At 35.7% G+C, this 22,566-nt stretch overlaps 1 protein-coding gene and 1 pseudogene across 1 annotated transcript; both read left to right on the top strand.

Moving 5' to 3' along the window:
- Positions 1-6,798: 6,798 nt before the first annotated feature.
- On the top strand, positions 6,799-8,249 carry LOC140956321 (E3 ubiquitin-protein ligase RSL1-like). The gene is made up of 2 exons (XM_073413036.1): positions 6,799-7,726; positions 8,020-8,249. The coding sequence occupies exons 1-2, from the start codon at positions 6,933-6,935 to the stop codon at positions 8,087-8,089; spliced, it is 864 nt and encodes a 287-aa protein (XP_073269137.1). The 5' UTR covers positions 6,799-6,932; the 3' UTR covers positions 8,090-8,249.
- Positions 8,250-8,386: 137 nt separating this feature from the next.
- On the top strand, positions 8,387-11,538 carry LOC140991843 (ribulose bisphosphate carboxylase/oxygenase activase, chloroplastic-like; annotated as a pseudogene).
- Positions 11,539-22,566: the final 11,028 nt, after the last annotated feature.

The following is a 22,566-nucleotide window of genomic DNA, read 5'->3' as shown; positions in this document are numbered from 1 at the left end:
ACCTTAAAAAATATTACTCTTGACTTTATTGTTAATGTATTTCGTTTCTGAATTTGTACTGCGTGATCGGTTGAAAATTAATAAAACCAAGTTCTTCTTTTCAGTTCATGAATGTTGTTGTATTATGAACGTGAGAAAACTTTATTTTCCTACTAAGGCATCGCCTAATAGAGGAGCAGAAGTAAGGAGATTGAAATTAAGTTTTCCTACTAAAGCATCGCCTAGTAGAGGAGCAGAGGTGATGGGATATAAATTAAATTTTACCTACTTGGGCTGCGCCTAGTAGATGAGAAGAGTTGGAGAGATTGAAAACTTTTATTTTCCTTCTAAGGCTTTGCCTAGCAGAGGAGTTAGAAGGCGAGGAGGTTAAAGTTTGATTTTTCCTGCTGAGGCGTCGTCTAGCAGAGGAGTCAGAGGGTGAGGAGGTGAAAGTTTTATTCTCCTGCTAAGGCATCGCCTAGCAGAGGAGTCAGAGGGTTGGGAGGTGAAAGTTTTATTTTTCTATTAAGGCATCGCCTAGCAGAGGAGTTAGAGGATGAGAAGGTTGAAGTTTGATTTTTCCTGCTGAGGCGTCGCCTAACAGATGAGTCAGAGGGTGGGGAGGTGAAAGTTTTATTTTCCTGCTAAGGCATCTCTTATCAGAGGAGTCAGAGGGTGAGGAGGTGAAACTGTTAAGGCATCGCCTAGCAGAGGAGTAGAGGTGAGGAGATTGAAACTTAAATTTTCCTACTTGGGCGATGCCTATTAGAGGAGAAGAGGTGATGAAATTTAAAGTTTATTTTCATGCTAAGGAATCGCCTAGTAGAGGAGCAGAGTTGGCAAAGAGAAAAACAAAATTTTTCTACTAAGCCATCGCCTAGTAGAGGAGTAGAGTTGGGAAGGAGAAAATTTAAATTTACCTACTGGGACTGAGCCTAGTAGAGGAGTCAGGGGTGAGGAGGGGAAACCTCTATTTTCCTACTAAGGCATCGCCTAGAAAAGGAGTTAAAGGGTGAGGGAGGAGAATTTTTATTTTCTTGCTAAGGCATCGCCTAGCAGATGAGTTAGATGATTTTACTGCTAAGGCATCGCCTAGCAGAGGAGTTAGACGGTGAGGGTGGAGAACTTTTATTTTCCTGCTAAGGCATCGCCAAATAGAGGAGTTAGAGGATTTTCCTGCTAAGACATCGTCTAGCAGGGGAGTTAGAGGGTGAGAATTGAAAACTTTTATTTTCCTGCTAAGGCATCGCCTAGCAGAGGAGTTAGAGGTTGAGCACGGAGAATTAAAATTTTCTTGCCAAGGCATCGCCTATAGAGATGGCAAATATCCCCACGGGTTTTGAGTCCCATGGGAAAAACCCGAAACGAGGATGGGGATCTCCGATTTTTTCGGGTTCGGGTTCGGGGATTTCATGTAGTTCGGGACGGGTGTGGGATTACTATCCCCATCCCCGAAATCCCCTAACCCGCCCCGAAATTAATATCAATAATAAAATAATAGTATTGTTAGTATTAATAATATAATAATATTATTTTTTTTAAAATATTAATAATAATGTTATTATTGATATTGATATTGATATTGATATTGATATTGATATTGATATTGATATTGATATTATTTCTAATAATAAAATATAATAATAAGTTTTGGTTTGAGAAAATCTCCAAATCCTTCATCGTCTTGTCATATTAATATTTTTGCGATGGGAAGTTGATCCCCGAAGTTTCGGGTTTGGGGATTCCCAGAACTCGAATAAGCGGGGATAAGGGCGGGTATGGGGATGGGGATGGAATTCAGGGATGGCAAACCCGTCCCCGCCCCGGCCCATTGCCATCCCTAATCGCCTAGCAGAGGAGTTAGAGGGTGAGGGTGGAGAACTTTTATTTTCCTGCTAAGGCATCGCCCGCACCTCTCTTTCTACTTCCTCTTTCCGCTCCCTCAACTCTACTTCCCCCATGCCGCTGCTCCATCTTCTTATGCCTCTGGGCATCTTCTAGATTTACATATTTTTCCGCCCGAGATAACAAATCATCATATTTTGATGGATGTTTCTTGACCAATGATTTAAAGAACTCCTCTCCTCTCAGTCCTTGGGTAAAGACACATATCATGATGTCAGTGGAAGCAGCTAGTATATCTAGCGCTGCATCGTTGAAACGCCGGATAAATTCTCGCAGAGTTTCAGTTTCTTGCTGCTTCATCACAAACAAGCTCAAATAATTTCTTTGGTGCTTTCTGCTGCTTGCGAATCTGTGCAAGAAAGCAACGGAAAAATCCTCGAAAGATCGTAGCGTGCTGGGCTGCAAGGTGTTAAACCATTGCTGGGCTGACCTCCCCAATGTGCCCACAAACACCCTACACTTGCCTCCATCTGAATACTGATGCAACAAAGCTGCGTTCTCAAACCTCCCCAAGTGTTCTTCGGAGTCCGTATGACCATCATACTCCCCTACGCTTGACTGTCGAAAAGTTGGGGGAAGCCCTTCCTCCAAAATGGCGGGGGAAAAAGGACTCTCTTTCTTGGACACTGGAGCTCTGTTTCCCAATTGCTACCTCAACATTCTTATCTCCTTCCACATCTCCTCCATCTCTGGATTCTCCGTACCCTGGAGGTGTTGCGTCTCTTCAACCTTGCTCTGATGACCCTCAACATTCTCCTCTCGCTCCTGACGATTGGCTTGTCCTTCAGCAAACATAGACTCTTGGTTCCTCTTCATGACCTCGTCTACTGTCTGGGTAATAAATTGGTCCAACTGTTCCAGGGTCAAGTTCCCCACATTCTCATTGGGACGGGTTCGCTTGACCATTGTCTCGTGAAGGGGCTGCTCGGCTCTTGTCTCTTGACGAGGTTGTTCCTGTCTCATCTCAAAATGCGGTTGTTCTTGTCTTGCCTCAGCATGAGATGGTTTGGGTCCCTTCCGAGGACGCGATGATGCTGAGGTGGCTCTTCCACTCCCTCTCTTCCCTACCATCTCTACGTCTCAACTCAAAGCTTCTCACAGACGGCACCAAGTGATACTCACGGGAAATTTTAGGGTCCAATTCCAGCAAGTGTCACTAATCCAGACGCAGGTTTTGAAATTGTTCTGAGCCTGAAATCACAAATGAGACCGTTAGAAGGGGGCCAGGAGGGTGTCCTGGCGTAGCCCCTCCGACGCTCAAGTCAGAGACTGAGGGTATATGGGGGGAGCAGCTAAGGGCGCTGCTGAAAACAATATAGTGAATGAATTATTATACGCTCAAACCTGGTATTTATAGGAGGATACCTTGACCCTTGATAGGCCTGTCTTCCATTTGGGCTAGGGATGGGCCAGGGGTAATGGGCTCATCCATGGGGTATCAGCCATAAAATATATACAAATATGTTGGGAATACCCATGTATGTGGTATATTAGTCGTGAGATATGAGTTGTGACCGACATAAAAGTAGGATGTTGTCTAACAATAACATCTAACACAAATTCTCAACTAATGAGAAGAGTTGTTTGTCTCATGCATACAGAACCGTGCTTGATCTCTTCACAATTAATTACATATATGTGTGTGTGTGTGTGTGTGTATATTAAAATTAATTTTAAGGCCAAATATTATTAAGTATATATTTTCGTTTTCATTATTATTTTATTTTACTAAAATAATATATTTATTTAAAATTATATTATGAATGATATAAGATCACACGGAATTACATGAATGATGCACGTGGATCTAGAAGTGTCATGTAGAATGATAACCGTAAATAAAGTGATTCTATTTCTTTCAGTCTGTATATTACATAAGCTCTCACATACATAAACGTAACCACTCACTCTTTCAAGCATTCCATTTCTCTTCTGTCTTCTCACATACATTAACCACTCCTACGAGCAAGACTTCTATCTTTTCTTCCACTCTCACAGTCCCAGTGATCGCCGGCCACCTCTATCTCCCACTGCTAAACAACCGTCAAGGCCCTGAGATATACTTGTTCTAAACTACACAAAAAAAAACCACAAAAATATTTTGCTTTTCTTGTGATGAAAAGAACATATGGCCCAAAGATAAAGGTGAGGCTGCCTATTATCTTAAAAGATATCCGGAGTATATTGAGGCATTCATGGAGCAATATTTTTTTGGTTCGGAGAGAAAATATATCGACAAAAAATGTGATGAAATTGAAGCCGAAGAACTTCAATATGCGGGAAATGAGCACGCAGCGGGAAATGATCAGGATGAAGAATATGATGACAATGAATCTGAAATTGATGGAGCATATGTATTTATGAGAAAAAGAATATGGAAAAAAGAATGGGGAAGAAAAGGGAGAGGGAGAAGAGGATGGAAATGAAATGGAGGTGAGAAATAAGATATGTTGCTTATCCAAATATCGATCAATCTTTTCTTAGAATGTTTTGACGGCAAGCACTAGAGCATATGTTTTCTTATAACTATGCAGGGCAAGCGCTCGACGTGCTGGGCGAGGGCGTGGTTGGGCGAGGGGCGAGGGTGATGGTGCGGGTGCGCAAGGCGAGGCGAGGCGAGGGTGATGGAGTAGGGCGACGGCGAGGTTGGAGATTGGCAAGGGTGATGGTGAAAGATGTGGCGAGGCGAGGAAGGGAGATTGGCAAGGGGACGAGGATGGGGCGAGGCGTGCAGGGGTCGGTGAGGGTGGACGAAATGGATGCAAGGGAGGTTGGCGAGGACTATGTGGGCGAGGGTGTACGCGCTGGGGCGCGCGCTCGAGCGAGAAGGCGTGCACTCGGCGAGGGCGAGACGGGTGAGCCTGCGGAAGGGCGATGCGCGCGCTGGGCGAGCAGGCGTGAAAGGGGCGATCGTGCACTCGGTAGGTCGAGACAAGGCGATGGAGGAACGGCGAGGCTGGCGTAGGGCTGTTGGGCGAGAGTGCGAAGGGGCGAGGTGCTGAGGGTAGGCGACAACAGGTGGAGACGAGGCGATGGAGGAAGGGAGAGGCTGGCGCAGGGCTGTTGGGCGAGGCGAGGGCTGTTGGGGGAGGGTGTGCGTGAGGGTGATGGCGAGGTGGAGCGCTGGCTCGCGCAGGTGATGGCGAGGTGATGATGAAACGGTGCTAAGGTTAACACGCAGGTGAGGCGTAGGCGCGAGAGAGCTGGTGAATGAATTGCAGAGGGAATTCTGTTTAGGATAAGTGAGAATGAATTGAGGAGGGGACCTCTTTATAGAGGAAGATCAGACCAATTCTTTCCCTTCAGAACATGATTGCAATCTGATTTGTTTCCAAATTTATGGTGACTAATGAGCAGCAGGAAGAAAATGCACAACTGGCACTCGGTAAACCGAGGACAAGTGGAAAACACAATTAATCGAACTTTGAACCTACGATTCAGTTCGACTCGGGAGGGGGAGACTGGTGATACCCCATGGATGGGCTCACTACCCCTGGCCCATCCCTAGCCCAGATGGAAGGCAGGCCCATGACGGGCCCTGATATTTCCCTATAAATATCAGGTTTGAGTATTTAGTTGATTCATGTTCACTATATTGTTTTCAGCAGAACCCTTAGCTGTTCTTCACTTATATCCCCAGTCTTTGACTTGAGCGTCGGAGGGGCTACGCCGCGACACCCTCCCGGCCCCCTTCTAACGGTCTTATTCGTGATTTCAGGCTCAGGGTAATTTCAAAACCTGCGTCTGGACTAGTGACACTTGCTGGAATCGAACCTAAATTTCATGTGAGTATTATCTAGTACTCAACCTAAATATTTGGATAGACATTTAATTGAAAAATATCTCAAATTTACATACTCACTTTCATTTCTATTAAAATAATATCAATACAAACACCAATTTTCATTATTTTTTCTTCCATATATTATCCTTATATTTAAAAAAAATTTAAAACACATTTTTTATTACTAACAATAGTTTAAAATTAAAATCAATAACATTGTTTCTCTTAATTTTCGAGTTTCAATCACAAAACTTTGTAAAATTTAAAATTATATTTATTAAATTATTAACATCGTTTATCTAAACACATATATAAGAATAATTATAATAAATTAAATATATTAAAATTTTATAAAGTTACATTGATCGCATATATTTCAACATAATTATTCCCTATTTTTTTGTACAAATAATTATTTTATTTATTTTTGTTAGACATATTTTAAAAAATTTGGATATATTTTTTATACAAAAATTTATTTAAAATGAATGAAATTATTTTAAGTTTGATTGTTTATTAATATTGAAAATTATTGTTATTAGGTTTTTAAAAATATTAGTTAATTAAATAAACATGTTGAATTGACTTAAATAATTGAAGTTTAATTATAATAAATTTAATACTGACTTATTTATTTTTTTCGTAAATTAAATCAATAAGTAAAAAATATTGATATTGATAAATGAAAATATCTTAAATAAATAAAAGTTATTCGCGTTCAACCGTTAGTTCAATGAAATTAAAAAAAATCGTAATCATAAATTACAAAATCTATATGTTATATGAAAATTTTAACAAATGTCAATAAAAGTCATGCAAAAATAAATCCACAAGATTTTATGAAAATCTTTAATTAGAAATCTGTGAGATTTTGTAAAAATAAATAGAAATCTATCAACTCCACAAAATTATGTTATTTAAAAAAAATAACAAATATTTACAACGAATACACCCTTCATCCCAACTTAGTTTTTCACATATAAATCTTTACAAATTTATATATCAGTAGATAAGATAAATCCGTATATAATTAAAAATTTTAATTATCATCCCTATCCTATGAACGTTATTTAAGATAAGATTTGACATCTTGATAAATCTTTCCAACGAAGAATCCGAATCCACATGGATGGAAGTCAAGCGACAGTACGAGGAATACTCTACAAATCCCCTAATCAACTAAAATCTAGATAATTACCCTTCAGAATTAAACCACCGCCGGGGTCCGGGGAGGAGAACTTATTCAGAAAAGAGGTCTGAATTGATGGAAGAACCCTCCATTTCTCTCTTCTGCGATGACTCTTATCTCTGCTTGCTCTCCAACAGCAGCAGCGAAGAATCTGCTGACAATGGAACTCTAATGTCGGATGAGAAATTTGCAGAAGAACTTCAGTTCCAAGAAACTTTAATGGCTTCGATCATCACCTCCAACACCCCCCGACGAGATTCACCACAAAAAGAATCAAAAGAAGCCGGGGAATCTTCCAAATCCTTCTGCGAAATATGCGCCGAAAGAAGAGAGAACGATCAAATGTTCCCCATCCAGAACTGCAGCCACAGCTGCTGCATCACGTGTATCACCAGATACATCGCCGCAAACATCACTAAAATGGGCAATGTCCGCCGAGAAAACTCCACCGTGCTAACGTGCCCGGTCGGATTACATTGCGAGGGGATTCTTGAAATCGATGCATGCAGGGAAATTGTGCCCGATTACCTGATTTCTTCTTGGGATTATGCCATCTGCGAATCCATGATCGATGATTCCCAGAAATTCTACTGCCCATACAAAGATTGCTCCTATTTGATGATAAATGATAGCGGAGATTTGATACGGGAGGCGGAATGCCTCTCCTGCAGGAGATTGTTGTGCGTGCAGTGTAACGCGCCATGGCATTCCGGTCTCGGATGCGAAGAGTTTAATAAGATGGATGCGAGCGAAAGAGGGAGGGAGGATTTACTGGTGCATCAGCTTGCTAAAGAGAAGAAATGGCAGAGGTGCCCTACATGCAAGTTCTTTGTGGAGAAAACTGAAGGATGCTTGCATATGATTTGCTGGTAGAACAACCATTTATCTTGAATTTTTCCTATCGATCGATGATGCATTAATACTATTATGTTAATGTGTAATGTAAATGATGAAATTTTGATGAATACGGTATTTGGTATTTGATATATATGTTGACGATTGAACATTAAATGATTATTTTAGTCACAACGTCGACCAGAACTATAATAAGAATATATTTGTATCACATATGTTGTTTAATAGTCGATCAACGTATATCCTATTATTATAGGGATGTATTTATAGGTTTATTTCATTAATATATCTTTAATTTCTGAAACAGGTGTGGATTTCAATTTTGCTATGCATGTGGAGGAACTTGGACTTCGACTCATGGTGATTGCAGATGTTAACCCTCCAAGAATTTAGACATTTATTTATTATCGTTGGGGGTTTGATCTTGATTTTATTTGCTTCTTTAATGCAATATAACATGATGATTTATGATGATATGTCAATAATTTTGTGGAACAACGGCATTATCCCACAAATACTTCAAAAAAAAGTTTGCTATTTTCCTCGATAGTAACTTTTTTATGAAGTCGTTTTATATTAATTTTATGTATGAACCTCACACATGTTTATATTTCTAAAAATATAAATCATATATCTCTATTATATTATTAAAAATCTCTGTAATAGAGACAAAAATGGGTGTTATGGTGATTAGAAGCCACCGGAATCGCTTCGCGATCTGCTGCAGCCAAAGTGATGGAAATGAAAATACTGATACAAATGCCGCTAACAAGCTCAAAAGCAAGCTATCTGAGCAGTCTTCATGGGAAGCTAAGGATTCTGAGGGCAAAGATTACTTATTCAGGCTTCGCACAAAGGCCGATAACATGAATATCGGAGTTGGATCTAGGGCTTGGCGTTATCGATTATCTGTTTGTCGTCAAGATTGAGAATTGAACCTAACTCAACCCAAAAGCTAGTTTAAGGGATGAGAATTGTCCAAATTCATATATGCAACTCTCAGAGATTTTATCCAACCGATGTGGTACAACTAACACACCCCTCACGTCCACGAATGAACATCTGGAGCATGAAGTTTACAAATGACCAAACTATAGAAGAACGGGTGACCAAATATGACAGAACGGGTGACCCAATTAACTATAGGTAGTCCAATACATAACGGTGGAACATACTCTTATACCATGTTAAGATTGGATTTGGACCTAACTCAACCCAAAAAATTAGTTCAAGAGAGAGAATTGTCCAAGTCTGTATATATAACTGACAGGAATTTTATTTCAACGGAGCGGAAATTTCCTGGGAAAGACTCTAATGACTAAATATTTGCTTAATTGATTACTGTATATAGTTTAGTATTGGATGGTGTTTCTAGAAGATTTTAGCTCACAAGAAATCATGAAATAATGAAAATGGTGGTCGGTGGACACCCTTTTCGCCATAAGAATGGAAGAAATTGCATTTTACTTTAGTGATATATTTTTCGTAGAATTTACCGAGGATCAAAGTTTGTGTGTGGAAGTTTTTCCAAAGTTGTGTCAGGATTTGATTTGTGTGTTTATCCTTCAGCGAATATCGTGTTTGATTACCGGCAAATGGAGACGAAGTCCTTTGACTACCTTGAAGGGGACTACTATATTGCGCAGGCTTTCTTGGTATTTGTTTCTGCCGTGGTTTTCTTTCATAAGACATGTGGATAGGTTGTCTGATGTTTATTTCTGTGTTTGATTTTTATGTGACAGCATAAAGTTGTTAAGGTTTTTAAATCTAGGCCAAGATACCGACTTCATTTCAAAGGAAATAGGGAAATACTGGTTCAATATGTTGCTAATGATATTATTGCAATTGCAGTATGCCACATTGTGATGAACTGCATTTCTCATCTTATCAATGCCAAAGTTCCGCTTCTTTTGGGTAAACATTTATTTATACCCCAATCAGTTTTGGAAATCTGATATAATTGTTAGTCCCACGTGCAGCAATTTGAGATAATAAATATAAAAATAAAGAATAAATCGGACACCGAGATTTACGCAGAAAACCCCTTAAAAATTATTTTGGTAAAAATCACGGGCAAGATGAAAAGAATTTCATTTTAATCTTTTTATGGTGTACAACACACTCACTGTGTTTCCAAAGAGAACACACACTCTCTTAATACAGGAGAACAAACACCTCACAAATATTATAGAACTAAGCATTTAAATAATATAAGATGAGAGAGAACTCGAAGAAAAGATGATATGAAATGAGGGAGAGATCTATTTATAGAACCACTTGTCCGTGTGAAGCGTCGTCTGAAAAATTTCGTCAATTCTGCCAACCGTGTTTTTCGTCTTCAAATTCTGTTGCCACTTACTATTCCCATTGAATGATATCAGCCCATTTGTTGACTAACTAAATGACAATGCATAATAACTAAGTCGGAGTCAGGGTAAATTGCACAATGCTGGATATTGTTCTATTCGTTTCTCTCGACTGTCATATTTTTAACTGTTGATTTGGATTCAACACAATTTCTCTTTGGGTTCATTTTATATGAAAATTATCTAATAAGCTTTGATCACTACCAGTCTCCTTGGTAATTATTTTTAGTCCTACCATTGCTAACTCTCAGGCTGGATGAATTATTAGATTCTGCAGAAATATATGCATTTATCTAACAATGACGTTGTTGACTTACTGTTCTAAAGGCGTATGGGGAGGAAAAGGGCAAAGCAAAACTTTTCAAACCGAACTTATTTTTCGGGAGATGGGGATCATGTCAGCTGGAGAATTAGAATCAGAAAGAGCAGGTAAGCTGTCAATTGATGAATAATTTATTAGTTGAATTTACTTGCTTTCCATGTTTGATATTTGGTGCTTATTTTGGCTTTCTCATGTCTTTCTATGGTAGAACCTGGAAGATTGATACGTGAACGGTACAGAACTGCTTCTAAAGTGGTTCAGAACCAAGCTAGATACTTTGATTCTTTCACTGATATGAATCTCTAGAACTTTGTGATCTTTATTACTCAATGTTTTCAATTTCTAGTTCACTCAACATTTAATATATCTAAGTTTTCTGAGTTCTGGGCATTTTGGAGTACCCATCCCAGAGCCGGTCACCGGCAAGGTCCACCGGGAAATAAGTGTTATCCAGGACAAAGTGCTACGTGCATGGGAACCATCTCTTGAACCTGCGGGGCAAAATGCTACATGACGGGAGCCACCTCTTGAACATGTAGGTGCCACCTCTAGATTCTCGACGCTAGTGGATCGAGGACGTCGCGTTCTGAAGGAGGGTGATTGTGATAGCTCTTGTCCCACATGGTAAAAACTAAAGATTTAAAATGAGTTTATAATGAGCTTACAATAGATTTCTATAGCAACTTGGGTTAATCATTTTCGTAAAGCGAGGACGAATACGAAGTAATTGTTATATGGCTCATTGTGTTGTCTCATAGGCGTGGATCCGGGCTTGAGGCGTGACAGTACATTAATCTTAAAAATTTATTAAATGACATTCCTGGCGCTTAGTTTTTTGTTTCCTCACCTAGGTAACACTCAAGTGACCGTCAATAACCAAATCGTAGTTGGGACTCTCATCGATATATCAGATAATCCTACAAGAGTAAGTATAGGGCAAGAATGGGAGAGAGTCGGATATTGCACACAGGATTCCTGTTATTGTTGCTGGAAATGACCTCAGGACTATTTATGCTCCGTCGATTCGCGATGGAAGGATGGATAAGTTATACGGGTGCCCTCTTATCTTAATGACTTTGTTTGTGCCTGAATTTAACAATTAATTCTTACCGATGATACATATGATGAATAAAAACCATTTATTATGTACACAAATGCTAATCCATTTATTATGTACACAGATGCTAATTTTAATGATCTTGCACATATAATATTTGTAGGATTGCAATCAAGAAAACAGATTTCTCTCTTCCCACATGTATCTTGCCAAACGCATCCGATTTTGTACGTGTTAACTTATGCCATGTGAAATGTTGTCGTTGAGCCACCAAACTTAAATTCATACTCTCTAAATAAATTGAGTATAATGATGGGCAGGGTCAAATCCATTGGGAACAAGAGATGATTTCTTTCCAGGAAAAACAATGAAAAAGGATATATTTGTTGGATAAAGACTAAATAAACTCCTAAAACTAAAATTAGCAAGCAAGGAAAATTAATAAATTTAAATAGAATTGAATAATCAAAATGAGTGTACTAAAAAAAGAAATTCAATCTTATCAAATTCTGATTAGTTTTACTATTCAATTGTATCACACTTCATCGATTAACATATTATTTATTCATGCAGTTACAAGCAATTAACCTTAGAATTATATAGATAGCTGTTAAAATCCTTGTGTTTTTCTAATTTAATTGACCAAACCAAACATCCAGTCAAAACTTGTCAATTATTAATTGGACACGATAACGTTCCATATTGATTAAAAAAAATATTTTCATTTTGTGAAAACATTTTATCCTAAAATCTTACAATCGAGATAGCTGCAATTGATAATTTTAGTTTCGTCGATTTATTTAGACTAAATATGTTATGATAGCACAACACACCTAATTTAGCGCTACTAAGGTACCAATCGTTCATTACAATTACGAATCACTTAATTCATATATAGCAGTAGAAAATTATATATCAAATTAAATTGTTAAATTAATCAACATACAACTTTCATAAAAATATATCATAACACTTGAACAAAACAAAAATATTAAATTAAAGCGTAAAAAGCAACATAGTGATAAAACTGAAATAGTAGAAATATCACTTGAATCAGAAATAAAAAAATAAAAAAAAAAAAAAAACTTAGCCTAGAGTTATGGAGATAAGATAAGAAATTCCTTGTGTTTCACGTCGAAGAGAGTGGAATTCTGTGTAATTTTGTATCTCCTTGCTATTCACGTAGATGGTTAATTGAGCCCAAGAGAAAAGCTCATTAACTAAAAGAAAACTAATGTTAAAAACATATCAAAAAAGGAATATAAAGTTTATATGGAATAAAACTCTATCTAGTATTTATTTCTCTCAATAACAAATTCTCTCTCCAAGAATTTTTTTATAAGTCAAACACTATAATTAAGATGCTAAAATCTCGCATAATCTTCACAAATTTTGAATTTCACTCCTTGAAATTCTCGGCTGCTTCAGTTTCACAGGCAGCAGAAGAACAGTCGCAAGACATGGTCGTGCCTTGTCCTGGACTTCTTCTGTTTTTGTATTTCTTTCACAGCTTTAACTTAGCAATTCAAATGTGATAAAAATCACATTTTTAGCTCATATTCGCTCCAAGACCATAAAATTTCATCCTACAACAAAATAACACAAAAGTGTATCAATTAAGAATGTCGGAAGTTAAAACAATGAGAAATATGATAACAAAAATACAAACTATTATGAGCCTATCAACCTAGATATCTTAGCTATTGATTAACTAGTCGGTCTTGTCGACACTAGAAGGTAGAGTGTAAGGCAACGAACTTTTAACAGGCATCAACATTGGGGAAGAATTTCCGAATCAAGGTATGAAGTTTAAACCAAAGCATATATCGGCATGAAGTTTGCCCTTCTATCTCATTTTTTGTTTATACATGTGTGCAACATGTTAGAGTAGGTGTACTGTCAACTTGTGGTTTTACTTTTATTGACTCTGATATAAAAATGATCTTTATTTTAATAATATTTTACGGTTATATCCAATTATGACATTTATTTTATCTGTATACTCATGTATGCAGCATAGATAAAGTTCTTGAATATATAATAGATACCATGAGGCATGCCTCTCAATGTAAGATCGTGAAACTCATTAGGAAGTGCATAATATATTGTAAACAGGTTTCAGTCGAATCAGCCGCCTGAAACATGGATAAAGGTCGCTTGAGCTTGAGAATAGCATATGTGATGTAAACCCCATGTTTCATTAGTAAGGGCATGAAGATGTTCATTCATACGGATGGGTGATAATTTGATGATTTACTAAACAACCCTCACTAGAACTGTACAAGTGGTTATTATTTATCGAGTGAAATGTTCCTCGGGTATGATTGTACATCATTAGTAATTTGACCTGAGATAATGTAGAGGCTCTACGTACTAGCATGTAATTTGATCTGTTTCCCGACTCCATTGAGGGTCATCAAATGGCGAGGTTGGGTGTAGTTTCGAAATACGTAGGTGCAAATGCATTATAGTCGAGGATTCACCGTTTGCCTACGGGTAAAGATATCTTATGTGATATGATGAGTTAATAGTGCAAGAAATCTCTAGCCATAGTAAGACATGCATTTTGGAAAGATGTTTCCTCAGTTGTACTTATTATTTCACTATTAGTACTCAAAGATACATCACATCGTTATCGAATTTATATACAACTCTCGATATACCAATGGTTGCAGATTCGATAGGGATATATGAGTTGAAGGGACCGTGTTATATGCTAACTATAACTTAAGGTTCTTGCAGACACTATCAGTGATACCTAGGGGATCATGGGGTAATGCTACTAGACGCTCTTACTATTATCCGAATGGTGCAATCGGAAATGAGTTCTGACATTCTTGATCAAGGTATTGATGAAAAGAATGGGGCTAATTAGGGTAAGTCCGAATAAGAATAAATGTTATTTTAAATCACATGTAGATGTAAACTCACAGCTAGACGTATCCTTGAACCATTGAGGGTCACACAAGTATCGAATTTTGTGTTGCCGTTGAGAAAGTCAAAGTTCAATGAGTTGAATTTGGCGACTGTATTTTGATGGAGATCAAACAGAATGCTTACAAATGAGTTTATAAGTTGATTCCATAATATGAAAAAAATGAAAGTTAGCTTAATTTCTAATTGAAAAAGAAGAGAGGAACTGCATGTTTTGGTGAAGGAGTTCACAAAACTGACAGCTGCCAAATATGGACAGTGAAATTTTTTATCTTCGAAATTTTCAATTTTCATTATATGAACAAGATTTGTATTATTGGTACATCGTCGCTGTCGGATCGTCGATTTATGCATATGGGATACACACACACGCACACAGATATATATATGTGTGTGTGTGAAAATATCATGCATTATCAAAAGTTGATTTACCCATGATATAATCACATGAGAATTTAAAATATTGGAAACTAAAAATTCTGATGGGAGAGAAACTCCTTATGAGATCAGGAATCACACTCTATAAATATTTCATGAATGGTCAATGAAAATAAGAAAATTTTTGCGAATTGTGTGACGCACAAAATTTCACCTCTTCTCTTCACTAAATATTTTTCGCCCATCACAAAATATTTGAAGAAAAATTTCGGCCATGCTCTTCCTTGCGCTGCCATCTCGTTGCTTCCGCACCAACTTTGGATTTTTGAAATTTCTGAATCCTAGTCTCCACGAAAAAATTATTTGTGATTTCTAGTGCAATTCAAATGAGAAACAAAGTCTTTGATTGTGTAGTTAATTTAACGATAAAAAAGAAAGATTCGTTTGAAAGGACATATAAGAAAGATCAACTCCGTTAATCTCAGATTTGTTTGAATTTACCAAGTCCGGACATATTTGTTCCTGCCTTGATTTGAATCCTTACCCATTCAACTGAAAATAAATGTTGGGGTCCGACTTGCAAAAGGGGTAATTAGGAATTGCCTCTACAACTTAATACTTTTTAGACTGATTATTAAAATTTTATTTCATTAACTATAATCTGAATCCTTTCATTAACCAGTTGTGCATTGTGATTTGGCCTGATATCAAGGATGATAATGTGTTTCATTAATGACGACTTTTTGAATTCCGTTGCTAAATTGAATTGTTTTTGTAGTGGTAGAGAAGCAATATGTTATGATAGAAGAAGCATATTGCCAACAATAGCATAGGAAATAAAAAGCTAATTGAGATCTACAACGATGAAATATTAGGTGGTTGTAAGAAAATATAAAAACAGATGTTGTATCAAATATGAGTATTATAAAAAAAAATTCCATTATTAATATTGTTAATATTATCTCTGTTCTTCATTATTAATATCGGTAATATTAATATTTCATTTATAAAATTTGAATAATGTATATTTCATTTATAAAATTTACATTATGATTTCTATATATGTATTCTCGAAACTTTTGGATTGTTTGCAGTGAAAAATTGACGTGTAAATATGAGGCATAAGTGACTGAAAATTACCTTTGAATGGAAAAGAAAACGAAAGAAAAAAGGAGTTCCAATTTAAAATGTCACTTTCTTCTCGAGTTAAAACATTTAAACCAAACTTCTATGTCTTGTCGATAAATGATCTAAATTTTCTGCCGCCTTCAAATTGACTAATTCACTATGTAATAGCAATATTTTAGTAATCATACGTATCATCGAATCGGTTTATCTTAAAATAACGATTTGAATTGATTCAACCACANATTTAAGATTTTAAATATAAGAAACAATTAAATTCTAAAAAAATTTGAACCGGTTCGACATGTTTTTTATCGGTTCATAGGTTCATGACAATTTAAGGTGTTCGACCAGTTCTTGATCGATTTGACTGTTAAAACGATTTTTAAGTATGACGCACACCAGATCAATAATAGATTCTTGGTTGAACTGGCCGGTCCAGATGTAATTGAATGAAGACGTAATTGCTTGTAACTTGTCCGAATAATGTATCCATTTGTATCCCAAAAAATAGATTATCTTAATAAAATGGAAGTATGAAACTTTTATCCATTTGTTTAAAAAATATGAATTTTTGTACACTAGGATTGACACGTGTGAAAAAACAAATGACTTGAATCTTATTTGCTAACCAATATTTTTAACGTGCATGGGTGTGGAAAAATTTGTTTTTTCAACACATAGATATCCATGTTGAAAATTAATATTTAAAATATGTATGTTGAATATTTGAATGTTGAAAATAAGAGTTGTAAATATTGAAAATTAGTGTGTGATGATGTAGGTAATGATGATTTTATTTTTGGATTATTTGTACAGATTTTCTATAAATAGATCTCTCATATGTGAAGAAAATCACAATTGAGTTGAGAGAAAAGTATTATAAAGTGTGTAGTGTGATAATTTTGAGATTTTAAGATTTTTACTTTTTACCGTAAATTTTTACTTTTTCACAACACGTTATCAGCACGAAGCTCTAAAAGTCCTCCATATTTTTCCAAGCTCCAAAACAGAAGAAAAAAGTAACAAAAGTAATAATATTTATTTTATTGTTTATTTATTTATGGTTTATATATTTAATATATAATATAATGTTATTATAAATAATAAAAATAAATTTTTCAAAAAAACTTGTTATAAATCCTGGGAGGATGTTAAGACGACATCCCACACTCCTGGTAAGGGATACGACAAGTATAAAAGCCTATAAGATTTTTAAACAAAATATCTTATGACATTTCATTATAATATTGTGATATGATATGCATAATTATTTAAAATATTACTAATATTATATACATCATATTATTACCATAAAAATATACAAATACATACATTTATTTTCTTGTACACCAACGGTAATAAACGGTAACAAAACGGCTAGTTTTTGCCCTATAATTATGATCTCACAAACATATTCAATCACTCCAACTTTCTCTTCTTCTCTAAAATTATTCTTTATCAAATTTTTGAAGAAAAAAGAAGATGGTTTTCACAAAGTTATTTTTAATTATTTTGGTTATAATACTCACGAATCTTGTACTTATCGGAGAATATCCTCCTAGTGTGTTTTCTTTATTTTTACGAATGCTTGTATTTATTGTTTATTCATTACTTTGTATTGCAATATTCATTAACTAATAAAATGCATCGTAATTTTTTAGTACCACCATGTCAAACTTGGCAAAGCTCGAATTCATTGCTCTTGATATTACGGGAAAAAATTATATGTCATGGACTCTCGATGTAGAAATGCATCTTGAGTCATTAGGTCTAACTGAGACCATAAAAGAAAATGGCATATGCACATCACAAGAAAAGGCAAGAGCCATCATATTTTTGCGTCGACATCTCGACGAGGGATTAAAATGTGAATATCTGATTGAAAAAGATCACATGGCTTTGTGGAAGGGATTAAAAGAAAGATTCGAACATATAAGGGAAGTTATACTTCCGACCGCCCGGGATGAATGGAATACGTTGAGATTCCAAGATTTTAAGAAAGTCAGTGATTACAACTCGGTGATGTATCGAATAATCTCGCAACTGAAATTTTGTGGGCATGAGATTACTGAATTGGAAATGCTTGAAAAAACATTTTCCACTTTTCACGCATCGAATATAACTCTACAACAACAATATAGAGTGCGTGGATTTTCGAGATATTCTGAACTAATCGCCTGTCTCCTTGTGGCGGAAAAGAATAATGAGCTTTTAATGAGAAATCATCAGGCACGACCCACTGGTTCAACGGCATTTCCTGAAGTAAATGTCGTAAGCAAAAATGAATTTAAACCTGGAAACCAAAATCAAAGTTATAGACAAGATTTTGGTCGAGGACAAAATCAAGGTCGTGGACGTGGAAAAGGTCGTGGTCGTGGACGCGGCCGTGGTTTTGAAAATAATCGAGATAGTTATTTCTATAAGTCATCTCAAAAGAGTGTCTCAAACCATCCACCGAAAAGACATCAAGAGAATATGAGTGTTAATGAGAATCACTCAAAAAGATTTGAAAGTTCTTGTTTCAGATGTGGTACTCCAGGACATTGGTCCCGTATTTGTCGAGCCCCTGATCACCTTTGTAAACTTTATAAAGAATCAATAAAGGGGAAAGAAAATGAGACCAACTTTACTGAACACAGTGAACCTTTGAGTGGTTCAACTCATTTTGATGATGTAGATTTTTCTGATTGATTTCTCAGATAATGATCAATTTGCTGGTGGAATAAATATGTAAAATATTTTATTTTTTCATGTACTTGTATGATAATGTTTTATAGTGTGTTATATTGTATTTTAATTTATTGTCAGTAATTTTATTTCATTGCATATTTTTTTGAAGTTCAAATATGGAAAATGCTATGAACCAAGCTGAAGTTTGCATACCTGATAGTGGTACAACGCACACTATCCTCCGAGATAAAAGATATTTCTTGAAACTATAACCAACAAAAACAATGGTGAATACGATATCAGGTCCTGTAGACTTGATTAAAGGATGTGGTAAATCACAATTTTTGTTACCTAATGGTACAAAAATTTTTGATCAACGATGCTTTGTATTCACCATAATCGAAAAGAAATTTGTTGAGTTTTAATGATATATATTCCCATGGGTATGATACTCAAACAATGAATGAAGGGAATGAGAAATATATGTGTCTTACCACATATAAATCAGGAAAGAAATATGTGATAGAAAAACTATCAATGCTCCCTACTAGATTGCATTATACACATATAAGTCTCATTGAATCAAACATGGTAGTTGATAATTCTTCAATATTAACCAATTGACATGATCGATTAGGACATCCTGGTTCTACAATGATGCGAAGAATTATAGAAAATAAACATGGTCATCCGCTGAAAGAACAGAAGATCTTTCAGAATAATAAGTTTCAATGTAAAACATGTTCTCTTGGAAAACTTATATAAGACCATCACAGCCAAAATCCAAACTGAATCACCAATGTTTTTTGAACGTATTCAGGGTGGTATTTGCGGACCAATTCATCCACCATGTGAACTATTCAGATACTTTATGGTATTAATTGATGCCTCCAGCAGATGGTCACATGTATGTTTATTGTCAACTTGAAATGTTGCATTTGCAAGATTACTTGCTCAAATAATAAAATTGAGGAATCAATTTCCCGATTATACAATCAAGAAAGTTAGACTTGATAATGCTGGTGAATTTACTTCCCAGACTTTCAATGATTATTGTATGTCTATGAGAATCATTGTTGAGCATCTTGTTGCTCATGTACATACACAGAATGGATTGGCTGAATCATTGATTAAACATCTGCAAATGATTGCTAGACTAATGATTATGAAAACAAAGCTTCCTATTTCTATATGGGGACATTCAATTTTACATGCTGATTTCATTAATTCGCATCAGACCAAGTGCATATCATAAATACTCCCCATTGCAGCTTGCATTTGTTAAAGAACAAGACATTTCTCATCTGAGAATTTTTGGATGTATGGTGTATGTGCCTATTGCACCACCTCAACGAAATAAAATGGGACCTCAAAGAAAGATTGGAATTTATATCGGTTATGATAGTCCATCAATCATTCGATATCTTGAACCTTAGACAGACGACGTGTTCACAGCACGTTTTGCTGATTGTCATTTTAATGAGGAAATCTTCCCAATGTTAGGGAGAGACAAGAAATATACCGAAAAAGAAATTACATGGTATGTATCATCATTATTACGTCTGGATCCAAGAACACAACAATGTGAAAAAGATGTACAGCAAATTGTGCACTTGCAAAGAATATCAAATCAAATACTAGATGCATTTACAGATGATAAAAGGATAACTAAATCATATATACATGTTGTAAATGCTCCTGCTCAAATTGAAATTCCAAAGAAACAAATTGAACAAAGTCATGATGTCGTAAAACGCCTGAAGCGTGGAAGGCCAGTCGGTTCCAAGGATAAAAATCCTCGAAAAAGAAAATTCATAGAGAAACACAATGATCACAAAATAGAGAATGATGTTCCTGAATAAACACATGATGATCACAAAATAGAGAATGTTGTTCCTGAAGAAACACATGATGATGAAAATGTTTTGTCAGAACCACAAACTGACGAGAATCATGAAATCTCTATCAATTATATTAATACTGGAAAAATATGGAACCGAAAAGATATAGAAGAAATTGATGATATATTTTCTTATAATGTGGCAATCGACATCATAAATGATAATGAAGATCATGAACCAAAATCTTTTGGTGAATGTAAAAATCGGCAGGATTGGATAAAATGGAAAGATGCCATCCAGGTTGAATTGGATTCGCTAAATAAACGTAATGTTTTTGGACCTATAGTCCTTACACCTGAAGGTGTAAAACCTGTTGGATACAAATGGGTTTTTATTCGAAAGCGAAATGAGAAAAATGAAATAGTAAGATATAAAGCTCGACTTGTTGCACAAGGTTTTTCTCAAAGGCCTGGAATTGATTATGAAGAAACGTATTCTCCTGTGATGGATGCAATTACGTTTCGGTATTTGATTAGCTTGGCAGTATCTGAAAATTTAGAAATGCGTCTTATGGATGTTGTTACAGCTTACTTATATGGATCACTTGATAGTAATATATATATATATATATATATATATATATATGAAAATCCCTGAAGGATTTAATATTGCCTGAAGCACAAAGTTCAAAACCCAGAGAATGTTATCCTGTGAAATTACAAAGATCATTATATGAGTTAAAACAATCCGACCGAATGTGGTATAATCGGCTAAGTGATCACTTGATGAAAAAGGGATATGTAAATAATTTAATATGCCCTTGTGTTTTCATTAAGAAAACAACATCCGGATGCGTAATTATTGCTGTATATGTTGATGATTTAAACATCATTGGAACGAATAATGAAAATCATTAAGTTGTGTCATACTTGAAGGAAGAATTTGAAATGAAGTATCTTGGAAAAACCAAGTATTGTCTTGGTTTACAAATTGAACAAAAAGAATGTGGAAAATTTTTCACCAGAAAAATTATACAGAAAAGATCCTTAAACGTTTTAATATGGATAAATCAAATCCTTTAAGTACTCCAATGGTTGTTAGATCATTAAACATAGAAAAAGATTCATTCCGTCCATGTGAAAATGATGAAGATATTCTTGATCCAGAAGTACCATATTTAAGTGATATCGGTGCCCTTATGTATCTTACAAATTGTACAAGGCCTGATATATCTTTTGCCGTAAATTTATTAGCAAGATTTAGCACATATCCAACAAAGAGACATTGGAACGGAATTAAACATATATTCGGGTATCTACGAGGAACGACAGACTTGGGATTTTTGTATTCAAAAGATGCCAATCCAAGTATAATTGGTTATGTCGATGCTTGATACTTATCTGATCCACAAAAGGCACATTCCCAAACTGGATATGTATTTACTCGTGGAGGCACTGCAATTTCTTGGCGTTCACAGAAACAAAAGCTCGTAACAACTTCATCAAATCATGCCGAGATTATTGCATTACATGAAGCAAGCCGTGAATGTGTGTGGTTAAAATCAATGACCCGACATATCCAAATCTCATGCGGATTATCATTCGACGAGAAGCCTGTGATACTATATGAAGATAATGCGGCATGTGTTGCTCAAATGAAATAAGGATACATAAAAAGCGACAGAATTAAACATTTTCTTCTTAAGTTCTTGGCATTCACCAAGGAGCTTGAGAAGAATAAATATATTGATGTTCGTCACATTCAATCAAGTGAAAACTCATCAGATCTCTTCACAAAGACACTTCCTACAACAATATTCAGAAAACACATATATAATATTGGAATGCGCAATCTACAAAATTTGTGAAGAACTGTTTGTGTCAACATGAGGGGGAGGTTACGTGACTGCTTGGAATGCGCAATACTATGGTTTTTATCCCAATGAGTTTTTCCTTGTAAGGTTTTTAATGAGGCAGTACAAAAACACGTAATGAAGACATCATCGTATCATGATCATCATCATAAGGGGGAGTGTTGAAAATTAATATTTAAAATGTGTATGTTGAATATTTGAATGTTGAATATTTGAATGTTGAAAATAAGAGTTGTAAATATTGAAAATTAGTGTGTTCTGATGTAGGTAATGATGATTTTATTT

The sequence above is a fragment of the Primulina huaijiensis genome, chromosome 13 (genome assembly GCF_012295235.1).
Source record: "Primulina huaijiensis isolate GDHJ02 chromosome 13, ASM1229523v2, whole genome shotgun sequence".
In the NCBI taxonomy this organism is placed as follows: Eukaryota; Viridiplantae; Streptophyta; class Magnoliopsida; order Lamiales; family Gesneriaceae; genus Primulina; species Primulina huaijiensis.
This window is presented reverse-complemented; position numbering and strand designations above follow the sequence as displayed.

What these genes read in the sequence shown, in the direction of transcription:
- LOC140956321 (XM_073413036.1), top strand. Translation starts at nt 6,933, where the DNA reads ATGGAAGAACCCTCCATTTCTCTCTTCTGCGATGACTCTTATCTCTGC. An exon ending in TGCTTGCATATGATTTGCTG is followed by an intron (nt 7,727 to 8,019) that starts GTAGAACAACCA and finishes TTTCTGAAACAG; the next exon opens with GTGTGGATTTCAATTTTGCT.